This window comes from Temnothorax americanus, unplaced genomic scaffold (genome assembly GCF_048541705.1).
Source record: "Temnothorax americanus isolate GAGA-0224 unplaced genomic scaffold, ASM4854170v1 Scaffold10, whole genome shotgun sequence".
Classification (NCBI taxonomy): domain Eukaryota; kingdom Metazoa; phylum Arthropoda; class Insecta; order Hymenoptera; family Formicidae; genus Temnothorax; species Temnothorax americanus.
In genome coordinates, this window is record NW_027509231.1 from 3,493,257 (window position 1) to 3,505,519 (window position 12,263).

Consider the following 12,263-nt stretch of genomic DNA (forward strand, 5'->3'; position numbering starts at 1 on the left):
GGACCCAAGTAGCAGAGTGACGTCAAATTACGTCATAATAACGTCTTAATGACGTCTTAGACGTCTTAGGAGTATGTATAATTTTTTAGTATTTTTCTATATATTACAGACCTTAAGATTTATACCTCAAGAAAAAAGTGGGGAACGGCATTGGTTTAGAAGAAATAACAAATTAAAGTTTTACAATTTTAATATTCTTTTTATGTATTATTATGAAGGAACATTATAGTTCTAAGAGAAGCAATTTGCTCTGATATATACTCTATACACACATATTAGCAAATTACTTTCCTTAGTACTGAAAAAATAACATATTATTACAGCATATACCTATAAACTTGAATGTCAAACTTGAATTTGTCGTATACCTTTTAAACTAATACCGTTCCCCACTTTTTTCTCACGTAGAATTACTCAGAAAGACTTTCCCTACAACATATTTAAGTGGCGATAAAATCGTTGAAATTCGGCCTTTTATACACATTTACCGGTTCTATATCTCTTTTCTAATCTTTTTCTATAATTGTACAGCTAAAAGTTATCTACATGTCAATGTAATTGTCAGCCCGTTACCCAAAAAGTACAAACACAGTTATCTTGAAATGAGGAGGGGGAGAATCCTACATCAGTCTTTCTTGATTCAGTCGGTATTATAATCTGATCAAAAGACCACACGAGTAGCGCAACGATGTTAAGTACGTTTAGTTTCTTTGTTTGTTGTATCTTAATAGGTGATTTCGTGACGGCGTCGAAACCAATGTCGATTTTAGTGATAGAGACTATTCCGTCGACTAGTCACCACGTCTGGACGGAGCATTTGGTTAAAGGATTGCTTCGTAAAGGCCATCATGTACATATAGTGAGCATACATGAGACAAAGATTAAAGGAATACTCGGGCAGAATTTAACATACGCCGTAAGTAAATATTATGAGATTCGAAAACATTCTGAGAGACGTTACACTACCGCTCAAAGGTATATATTGACCGCTTTAAAAAAATTTAATTAGAGATGAGTTTATTAATAAAATTATAATGAAAAGACTAATAATTTGCTACATATGTCTTTATTGTATACGTAGTTACATTGTTATTTAAATAATGTTAAACAATAATTTGACAAGAAAATAATATTATTTTAAATTTTCGCCTCATTAAGATGTTCACGTTTTTTTATTACAACCATACAGAATTTTGGCATCCTGTCGATTAATTTTTTAATTAATTTTGGTTTATAAACGTGATGATCTTGGAAAATGTATTTATTATTTGAGATTTTTTGTACTCAAAATAATTACATGAAATTAAGAAGTAATAAGGACCAACATAGCATTAGTTTTGTGTAAGTTAACAATAATAAGTACACGTGACAATAATTTCCTGCACTTTAAACCATTTACTGCAAAAAATTAAGATTTTTTCCAATTTTTTCTGGGATGGTAAATACTTTTGAGCGGTAGTATAAATCGATTATTTGGAATTTATATATGATAAATAAAAAAAAATATAATTTCTATTTTAAAATGTTGTTTTCTATTTTATTATACATAAGATTAATAACTGCTTTTTGAGATAATTTAACGCATTTTCGTATGTCTTCTCCTTTGTAAAGCAAAGAGTACTTATTATTTTCAGGTTTTCGATGGTGTAATGGAAACTTATGAACAATCCGAGGATTATAATCCAGCTGAATGGGAACAGTACAGTGTACTTTATATGGTGAATTTTATGTATCAGTGGGGCATGAGCGGATGTCAGACAGTGATAAGAACTAAAGTGGCAAGAGAACTCTTGGAAATGGTAAAAACTGTCGAGTTTGACGTTATAGTGCAGGACATTACTATAACTCAATGTTTCTACGGATTGTGGGAGGTAGGGCAACCTAGTATTAGCGAAGGATACAGTAATTGTTTAGTCTAGCTTTTAAATTGACTTAGCAAAGTTGCCTAATATGAATCAAAGTGTGTTTGCAAGCGTAGCAAATTGAAAATCATTCTTAATCATTCGTTATTTAGTTCAAAACGGTGTTGAAATACGATGTTTCATTGTGGAATATCTTTAATACACAAAATGCGTACAAATGCATGAAAAATTTTGTGCCACTCTCTATACAAATATACAAATAAAAGGATAACAACCGGGAAGTTACTGAAACTGTGGGTCTATTTTCTATTGCCACACTGGCTGCACACGTACTAGTTCGAGAAGTGTACATATACATTGAAGCAGGAGAAACGTACATGTGAGACCCTCAATGCTTTAGTGTGTGTAGAGTTCTTGAACTCTACAGCCAGTGCAGCAATAAAAAAGAGATTCCCTGTATAAAGCCTTGTGCCCACGATGCCGGAAACTACTCCGAGATCTAGGACGAAGAAAGAATTGACCGATCACATTTAAACATTTCAGCCAATCAACCGATATGCATGTTGGTCGATTCTTTCTCCGTCCGAGATCTCGGCGATTTCTAGCATCGTGGACACAAGGCTAAACTGTGTAACATGAGTAGACAAACCGGAATAAGTTAAATTTTATATATACTATAGAAGAATTAAATCATTTTTATTAGCACATAGTTTAAAAAGGGTATACACGTATAAAACTTACAAAAACAAATATTGTACAAAACATTCAAGAATTTTTGACTGGGTCATGCAATATATTGTTGCGTTTGGAGATTCTTACCTGCAATCTCGGCACTCTTGCACTCTTATAAATAATTGAGAATCATTATTGCAATAATAAATTCTCGTACTAGCTTTAACAAACGTAAAGTAATACATGGAAATAATAATCATAGAACTAATTACACTACTTACGCGTAAAGCGATATAGTTTATTTTTATATAAATAATATATTATTTTTACATTATCTGCAAATAAAATAACGGGCTAGTTCTGCAAAATAGTACTTAATTAATTTTATTTTGTTTATTTATCACAAAATAACAGCTATATTTAGTTTTAGCACTTTCTATTGTCTGTAAGTATATTGTTTTTCAGGTTGCTAAAGGTAAGCCGCCCGTAGTAGGCTATGTTCCATTTGGTACTGCACCTTGGCTCAAAGATTTTGTCGGTGGTCCAAGTTACCCGACTGTTCGGCCCTACCCTGCGTCCATTGTGAAACCCGATGGTTTATGGCTGAGAGCATGGAATGCTTTATATTACATTGCGGATGACCTCATACGAGATTATTATTATTTACCTATTATTCAACAACTTACCGAGGAATATTTAGGTCATCCAGTCAGACCATTACATGAAATAGAAAAAGACAGAATTAATATAGTACTAATCAATACTCATCCTGCGCTCGAGCCTGCGATCCCATTGCCGCCGAACACTCTCGAGATTGCAGGACTGAATGCCCAGGCCATAGAACCAATTGCCGGCGAGGTAGTCGCGACGTATCCTGAGGTGAGAAAAATTATACTTGTTACTTAAAAAGCGCAATTTAGCAAAAATTGCAATAAGAATATTAGCAAAAAAGAAAGATGTATATTAAAATAGAATTTTAACGAAACCCTAGTTTGTTATCTATATTATTATCTGTATTCGAAGATTATCGCACTAGAACCCATCATTCTTCTTGTATTGCACAGATTTTTCCGTTCTATTTAACATATTCCCAGTAAGCAAAATGTTAGTAATATGCGCACAGATTGGCAGCAAATTTGATTAGAATCCACACTAATATATGGACAGCTTTGCTAATAATTAAGCCATCGAACGAATAAAATGACATCGGTTATATAGTCTGGAATATATAGGCCCGGAATATATAGCCTAAAATCCTTATGAAAATGGGCATAATTATTTGTCTATCTTGGTTGTAAAGATTACTGTTCTAATTCGCAAAATTTTAAATAATCGATTATTTTTTGTATATTTCTATTAAATTTATGAAAATTTTGCATACGTTTATTTCACATAAAACGTGCATATATTGTAAGTAGGTATAAATAATGTCTAAAAGACTTACGTTGTAAAGACGTCTTTAAACATAATATAATATAATTTTTATTAATTAATTATTTATTAATTAATTTCTATAATAATCAGTAAATTGCAAGCAAAAAGATACCTAAATATTGCGCGGCATATTGCTAAATTTAAAAAAACTTAAACATATTTTTTACAATAATATTTTATTTTTTATAACTTATGGAAATAACTTATGGTTGTATAAATTTTATACAACCTTACGATTACGTCTTGGCATTAAAATAAATATTTTTGCATAAATCATATTATCAAAATACTTAGTTCGCTATTATTTTGCAGGATGTGCGCGTATTTCTTGACGGAGCAAAAAATGGAGCTATCGTAATATCGTTAGGAACAAATGTTAAATGGAAAATGATCGGCCTAGACAAGGTTGAAACCGTTATACTGGCTTTGTCGAAACTGAAGCAACGAGTCCTATGGAAACTAGATATCGAAGTGCCATTTAAAATACCGGACAACGTAATGATTGTGAAATGGATGCCGCAAAGCCTAGTTTTATGTGCGTTTTCCCAATTTTTAGAAAAATACGAGAAACCCGATATATATTTTCTCGTATAATATTTACATATAATTAATCATTGCTTTTCGTATATTCTCTTATTATCAACTGAAAAATTCTTATAATTAAGTTTAAGCTTTCTTTATTAACAATTAGGATGTCTATAAAATTTGATTTTTAATATTATTAATTATTATATAATACCATTCTCTTAAAGAAAACATTGAGTAAAATAAAGTTTATAATTGTGAGAATTATTTACTTTTACGTAAGACTGATTCGAGTCTCAATTGTTATCGCCCAGTGTTTTAGTAAAATGTCGCGGAAGATATGAAAACATTGTATATAATGTACATACATAAATATTTTGTGCGTTAAACTCTTGTTTATTTGTTTAAGAACTCTTGACTAATTACAGTAAAACTCCATTTTGAAAATAAATGCGGTATAAGAAAATTAGTTTTTGTTGCATTAAGTTTATCCGGTTATCTCATCAATAATGTCTAAACAATTTTTTTTTAACAGTTTTTTCGCATCTAACAATAATACAATTTCAGTTTTCAATAATTATATTTATAATTATATTTTACAATCTCTTTATAATAAAACAGTAATTTTTATTACAATAAAAAAACTCGTTTTTTGTTTAAAAATAATGTACAGGCGAGAAAACGGTTGATTGAAAAGCCCATCAGATTTAATTTATCACGCACATTAATCGACATGTATTATAGCTAATTAAATGTTTGTATCAATGTGAGATTTCCATCAATGTCCATCATAATAATTAAAATTAAATTTTTTTAATAATCTATTCTTATGTTTAGCTCATAAAAGTGTAAAAGCAATCTGGACGCATGGTGGTCTTCTCAGTACTCAGGAAAACATTTGGAAAGGTATACCGATGATCGTGATGCCTTTTTTTATGGATCAAAAATTCAATACGGAAATATTAGTAGCTAAAGGCGTTGGCATATATTTGGACATTAAAATTTTGTCCACGCAGTCCATATTACATGCAGTTGAAGAAATACTTTACAATGAAAGGTATTATGTTTCGATCATGAATTGTTTATAATAGATTAGAAAAAAATAGATTAATTTGGCTTTCCTGTTTATACATTACATATATCTCGTCTCATATTTAGTTTTTTCTCTAATAAAGATGCGTAATTTTTGTATTACATTATTAATAGCGAAACATTTTTTGGTACAGCTATACAAAAAACATGAAACAATTGTCCAGCGAATTTCGGGATCGGCCAATACCACCATTAGATTTAGCTGTTTGGGGCATTGAATACGCAGTCCGCCATCCAAATCTAACTTTAGCAACGCCGCTGAAATATCAGAGCTGGGTGGAACGAAATCTGATCGATGTCTACGCATTTTTGTTACTTATTTTCTTCACGATATTGTTAAATATATTCTTTGTAATTAAGTTATCGATTAATTTTTTTTATAATCATATATACACCAAATTACGCAAGAGCAAACAAGCGTAAATCATAGAAATATTAATTAATGTTTCACGTATTGTAAAAGAAGTAAAATTAATGTAGATATATAAAAAAACTATTAATTGCATTGATATTATAATTATATATTAATATAATAATAAATTATGTTATAATATATTAAATTGAAAAATAAATCAAAATTATATGGTGAATATATTAAAACGTTTAATACGATATTTTATGTATAAAACCTCCTTTTTGGCAGTAAGTAAGGTAATACTTAGTGTGTTTAACAAAATTTATATCCAAACATTTATGCAAATATAAAATCTTTAAAAATTCTCTTAATTTAAATGTAGAAAGACATCCGTTTGTTTGTTTGAGTTTCCTAAACTTTTTGTTTGGGGGGGGCTCACCGCTACCTTTTCAAAGATAATTTTTTTCGGCGTTTACCTCGGGAAATCTCTGTCTCGATCTCAACTAATAATAAAATTGTAAGAGTAGCTGTGTCTGTAATTTTTTAATTTTACCGAAATATTTATGTAGCTGTGTGTGTAGTTTTTGAATTTCAAAAACTAGTTTAGAAATAAAACAATTTAAAACTGAAATTTAAAAGTTAGTTATTAAAATAAAATAACAAAAATGGAATTGCACATAAACACAAAATTGCTCGCTATTATTAGTAATTATAATATCAATCAAATCAGTAACATTAAAAATATTTACTAATGAGAAGGATGAGCCTGGTGTACTGCTACCAATTTGTATATATATATATATATATATATATATATATATATATATATATATTCGGCTCTATATTTTTATCAGCAGCACCCTTAAATCTTCACGGTCAACTTTTTACAGTCGATTCCTCTGTTTAATCAAGAAACCGCACTAAATCCATGTTAAACTAAATCTGGATGACGAAAATGTAATCAAAATTTTTTTATCACAACCCTCTTATTATCGGTTGCATATGTACATATTAAATATTAACCGAATTATGAATTGATAATTAAGGTACGATGGAAAAATTGTGCATTTTTGTATTCGCATAATTGTGATATTGTTAAATTGTGCATTTAACGATTAGAAAAAACGAGTGGTCAGTTATTATAATTGATTGTGGCTTCCAGGAGGTCAATTCTGTATTTTGAGACAAGGTGAAAATTACAAAAGTGAGGAAATTCACTAGAGAATCTACAATTTTATTTGTCGAAATCTAGTAAATCTGTTTACTTTTGTAATTTTCACCACGTCTCAAAATACAGAATCGCTGTTTTTTGATATATTTCTTTTATGTATAATACATACGTGTCCCATGCTGAGGATGATCGAGGTTCTATAAGAAAAAGAGAGCACCTACGATAATATTAAATTAAAATATTTTTAAATGTATATAAAATAAAAAAAAAATAAAAAAAAAATATATATATATATATACATATATATATATATATACATATATATGCGTATGACAGTACACTTCTGCCATTTAAAGTCTTTTATTTAATTTAGTGTGTAAAAGATGACTTAACACGGTGTGATTTATTAAAATTATTTTTTATTATTTCAACGATACTGATGGATTATTAAAATGAATAAACAGCATCTAAGAAAAGAAAAACGTAAGATCGATCGTATTATTTAATAGCTGTACATCTGGAATCGCCGTTTTTCGTGTAAAGAGGTATAAAGAGATATTAAAAATACATAATTTTCTAAATATACTTTTAGATAGACCTTATACTTTACACCTTATTAAATTTAACATTTGCATTGATCGCTTCCGTAGTTTTCACGGAAAGTACATACAATTCATCACAAAGTTAACTTTACATTTGTACTATTATTTACATATTTTTATTTCTAGAAATTGCGAGATAAAATATGAATTGTACGAAAGAATAATGAAATATTCAGCTTTTTCCTTCCACGGGGAAAGCAGTTTCTATATATTATCCCTTATATCTAGCGCGATAAAAACTTAAGATTGGATAAGTTATGTCTCATAAAACAAATTTATCATATCTTAAAAACCCAGCGGATTTGATTGTACGCATCCACCGACTTCGCATACATTTTTCGAAATTTTACTCAATTTACTGAAGATGTCCAATTGCTTGCTCGAACTGACCTGCTGTAGATTATAGGCAGCGCGATTCGACGCCTGTAACAACAAATTGCATTAACCAAAGGTGTCTAGCAGTTACAAGATAAATTGTATATTCACATTATCGCTAGCAGGATCAAATAATATTAATATAATGACAGAAATTCGAGTCAATTATTCCTAAATTACTCCTAGTCAATCATCTGAAAGATACTTTCTAAATTAAACACTATCTATATGTTAATTCATTAGCTTCAGGAAATTATAAATAATAGTTTCAGCAAATGCACTCGACAGCCACAATATTTATATTGAGATCCTACTAGAATTTGAATAAAGAATAACATATTCATACCTCCGCGCACCAAGTTTGTGTCATTAATAATTCGTGTTCTGCGCTAGGCAGATTCTTGTTCAACGACACAGTCGTCCTGCTTAGGACAACTGCCATTGTATACGTATCGAAAGCAGCCTGCGTGATCCTGTTGAGGATAAATTGCTCATCTACAATGCCTCGTCCGTATTTAATAAGACAGGACTCTATAACTTGGCCAAAGCTCTCCACGCTCTGCAATTATATATATATATATATATTTTTATACAAATTTATATTTAACTGGAAAAATTCCAGCTTACGTTCGAATGATCATTTTCACCTTCGAGCAAAGCGCGGCACTTTCCGTCAATTTCGGATGTACCAAATTCCCAAAGGTAGGCGGCGATTTCAAGCCAATTGCTCTGGTCGCTCGCTTAGCGGCTTCCTCAACAATCAATCCTAAATTCGCGGTAGGATTCTGGAACGCCTTCTGTAGCTCCTTCAAGTGACTTCCGGCGTATTGGATACCGGTGAGCGACACAAACAAACGCAAAATGTCGTTTGTCCCCTCAAAGATTGGGAATATACGCAGATCGCGCATCACACGTTCTAGACCGGTTTCCGTCATGAAACCCATTCCTCCTAAGGTTTGAATAGCTTCATTGCACACCCACCACGCGGACTCGGACCCGAAACACTGAAAAAGGATTCGTAGCGTATAATGTACCAATAATAATATTATTCACGGTCTATTGAAACTAGAACCATTACGCGTTCACATTTCTATACAATAGCTTTTGCAATATAAAGTAAAAATCAGTTGCATAAAAAGAGAATTGACTGGATACTAAAGAGAACTTAACTAGTTTATTATTAGAACTTAACTAATTAGTTTTAATTAATTTCACGAATTTTATCTTGCTGTCGAATAAAAATACGATATCTCTTGTGGAATACAGAATCCTTGCAACTCAGAAACATTAATATGTGCAGGTTACTCGATATATTTTCTTCATTAATATTTTAAGCATAAATATGAAATCTACATCTATTTATTGAAGGTGCATTAGAATTTTATATAAAGCAATTTAATCGAGCGATAAAAGAATTACTTTCGAAATAGCCGCTTCCAGATGATAGTCTTGGCTTCCGCTGTCCATGTTACCGGAGATCATGTATGCGAGGGACTCGGTGACATAATGCAGCATAGACATGCGTCCCAATTTTTCTTGTATTGTGCCGTAATTGTCCAACGTGCGACCAAATTGCACGCGTTGCGTCGCATGATTCACAGCCTTAGTGATGCAGTAACGCATGGTGCCGGAAAGAGCCGCAGACATGCCGAATCTACCATTGTTCAGAATGTTCATTGCGACCTAAGATCGAATAAAGCGAATGTATAGTCGAGCAGCGTTCAAACTCGTGTAAATAATTCGCAAAGTTTCACGCGAGAGCTGCAGACAAGAATTTTATTAAATATAATACAAATATATATTGTAACGTGAATTATGTATTAGACGTAAGTAGACTGTATTAAACACATTTTTCGACTTATATTTACGATACATTACGGTATTCACAATGCGCAAAGATGAAAAACAAGTTTACATAAAATTGTACCTTAAAACCTTCACCCTCCTTGCCGAGAACATTCTCCGCCGGGATCTTAACATCCTCGAAGAAGATCGCCGCCGTATTGCTGCACTTGATGCCCATCTTCTTTTCGGGCGGTCCACTGGTGATACCACCGAATCCCCTCTCAACGATGAAAGCAGTCACCTTGTCCTTCGTCTCGCCCGTCTTCGGATCCTTGATAGGCATTTGAGCGAACACGGTCATGATGTCGGCAATGCCGCCGTTGGATATCCAGATCTTGCTGCCATTGAGAACGTAGTGCGACCCATCGTCGGATTTAATAGCGCGCGTGCGTATCGAGCTGGCGTCGGAACCGGAACTCGGTTCCGTCAGGCAGAAAGCGGCGTATTTGCCGTTAGTAACTTGGGGCAGGTACTTGGCCTTCTGTTCCGGAGTGCCGTACAGAAGTATACCCTGTGGGCGTACATTTTACCAATAACGCTCAATAATGATATCAATATTAATTAGGAAAATTGACAAAATTGTATCGGAAAGCAAAATACAGCCGTGAACGGTTTTTACCTTGAACCCTATGCTCTGATGCGCGCCCAGAGTGATAGCGAGGCCCAAATCGTGATAGCCACAAATCTCGACGATTCGAGCGTACTGAGTATTCGTCAATCCCAACCCGCCGAATTCGATGGGCACTTGCAAACCGAATCCTCCCAAATCCCAGAGAGCGGCTGCTATTTTCTCGTCCACGTACGCGTTCTGATCGTTCTTAGCCGCATCGTTTACCTCCTACAAGAAAGAAAGAGAAAACGTTTGACAAAAGCTTAGCCCTTGCACCTCGATTATTGTGCTCCTTAAGAGAATGTTTACCTCGTAGAACTTTTCCACGGGATCAACGAGCATTTTTAACGTGTCAGTTTGCTCCTGGGTCATTGGCTCTGGGAAGGGACACACTTGGCTCAGCTGCAACTGGCCACGGAAGATATTCATGGTAAAAGATTGAGATTCCTTGGCGGCGACATTTTCTCGCTTCGACGTTTCCTCCTTGACTTTCACTGCCGCTTGAGTAGCCAGACATCTGTCAAACATTTATCATCATCAAATAATGTCCATAATTAACAAATAAATTATTTGACAGCTAACAATGGTTTCAAGGGACAGTTAAATTACATAAATTATTGGAGTATCTTGTATATCGAGTTATATATATATATATCTCGTAAAAAATAATAAATAAATACAATCTTATCTGCGTCATTTTCCAATTGTAAAATCTCTTCCTCTTTTGTAAGATAATATTTATTCTTTGATTTCATAAGTATGTCAAATTTTCCTACTTTTTGTTCATCTGAAATGTCGTATTCCTCTCATTGTGTAAAGTAATATTCCTTAGAATGTACAATACGCTTAATCTTCCAATTTTAGATGTTTAGAACCTATGAACTTGAGACTCGACGTCAATAACACGGATCGAGTATTAAATAACTGCAATATACATAACAGTTCCGGGTTCCCAGCGTCATAGTTTACGTGACGTATGCATATACTTGACAAGATTCTCCGTGCCCACGGGGCACAGTCCAAAGTCCACGTACGTCAGACGCACACGCTTGTAACTAAAAATATCGGACACGGAATTGCAGATTGAGATGCAGACAAGATTGATTTAACGCGGATCAATTGCGACAAGCTAAATACGACGCATTGTACACACGAATTTCGTAAATTGCGACTCGATTTATCAACAATCGGATTATTCGTTCCACGCTGTTGCGCGTATAACAAATTGCGCTCCAACCATACGCGATTCGAATTTCGAGAATTTGGAAGGCAATTATATTCAAGGTTGAATCTGATTTTCCACTAATTCGAAATTCGCTCCAATTTGCAGAAGGTCACTCGGATGAGCAGATGAAGAAGACGACACGATCGGCACTTCACCTGGACGTGACGCAGGATCCTAAGGGCGTCTCGACGGCCTTATTGAGATTTCTGGAAGACGACGAGAGGATTTTTGCGACACGAAACATCGTGGAAGCGTGCGTACTTATTATCCAACGAAAATCCGCACTGATGGAAATTAAAATGGAAAGACAATCACGGCTGTGAGACACGGTTACTCTCTGCGAAATGATGGCCCAACAATCGTGGACAGTGAGTGTAGCGACGACTGACGCCGCCGTCTGTCGTCGTGGAACTGAATTCAAAAGTCTATTCGACAATAAACGACAACAGTGCAGCAAGAAAACATTTAAAAGATGAATTAGGCTTAAGAATTTGT

At 33.4% G+C, this 12,263-nt stretch overlaps 2 protein-coding genes and 1 long non-coding RNA gene across 6 annotated transcripts; 2 read left to right on the forward strand and 1 right to left on the reverse strand.

The window, feature by feature from the left end:
- Positions 1–106: 106 nt before the first annotated feature.
- Positions 107–7,739, forward strand: LOC143900718 (UDP-glycosyltransferase UGT5-like). 3 transcript variants are annotated; one of them, XM_077412370.1, is made up of 7 exons: positions 107–695; positions 771–916; positions 1,635–1,871; positions 3,000–3,413; positions 4,281–4,503; positions 5,331–5,550; positions 5,720–7,739. In XM_077412370.1, the coding sequence occupies exons 1-7, from the start codon at positions 689–691 to the stop codon at positions 6,006–6,008; spliced, it is 1,536 nt and encodes a 511-aa protein (XP_077268496.1). In that variant the 5' UTR covers positions 107–688; the 3' UTR covers positions 6,009–7,739. The 3 variants fall into 3 exon arrangements, with proteins under 3 accessions (XP_077268496.1, XP_077268485.1, XP_077268479.1); XM_077412359.1 differs by having other exon boundaries at positions 107–643; positions 732–916; XM_077412353.1 differs by having other exon boundaries at positions 107–916.
- Positions 7,580–12,184, reverse strand: LOC143900678 (very long-chain specific acyl-CoA dehydrogenase, mitochondrial-like). 2 transcript variants are annotated; one of them, XM_077412298.1, is made up of 8 exons: positions 11,924–12,184; positions 10,853–11,060; positions 10,553–10,771; positions 10,016–10,444; positions 9,508–9,771; positions 8,736–9,092; positions 8,435–8,647; positions 7,580–8,136 (listed from the first exon to the last, which is right to left on the reverse strand). In XM_077412298.1, the coding sequence occupies exons 1-8, from the start codon at positions 12,010–12,012 to the stop codon at positions 7,999–8,001; spliced, it is 1,917 nt and encodes a 638-aa protein (XP_077268424.1). In that variant the 5' UTR covers positions 12,013–12,184; the 3' UTR covers positions 7,580–7,998. The 2 variants fall into 2 exon arrangements, with proteins under 2 accessions (XP_077268424.1, XP_077268434.1); XM_077412308.1 differs by lacking the exon at positions 11,924–12,184 and adding an exon at positions 11,320–11,345.
- On the forward strand, positions 11,497–12,032 carry LOC143900864 (uncharacterized). The gene is made up of 2 exons (XR_013257899.1): positions 11,497–11,573; positions 11,874–12,032. It is a non-coding gene; the product is annotated as an uncharacterized LOC143900864 (long non-coding RNA).
- Positions 12,185–12,263: the final 79 nt, after the last annotated feature.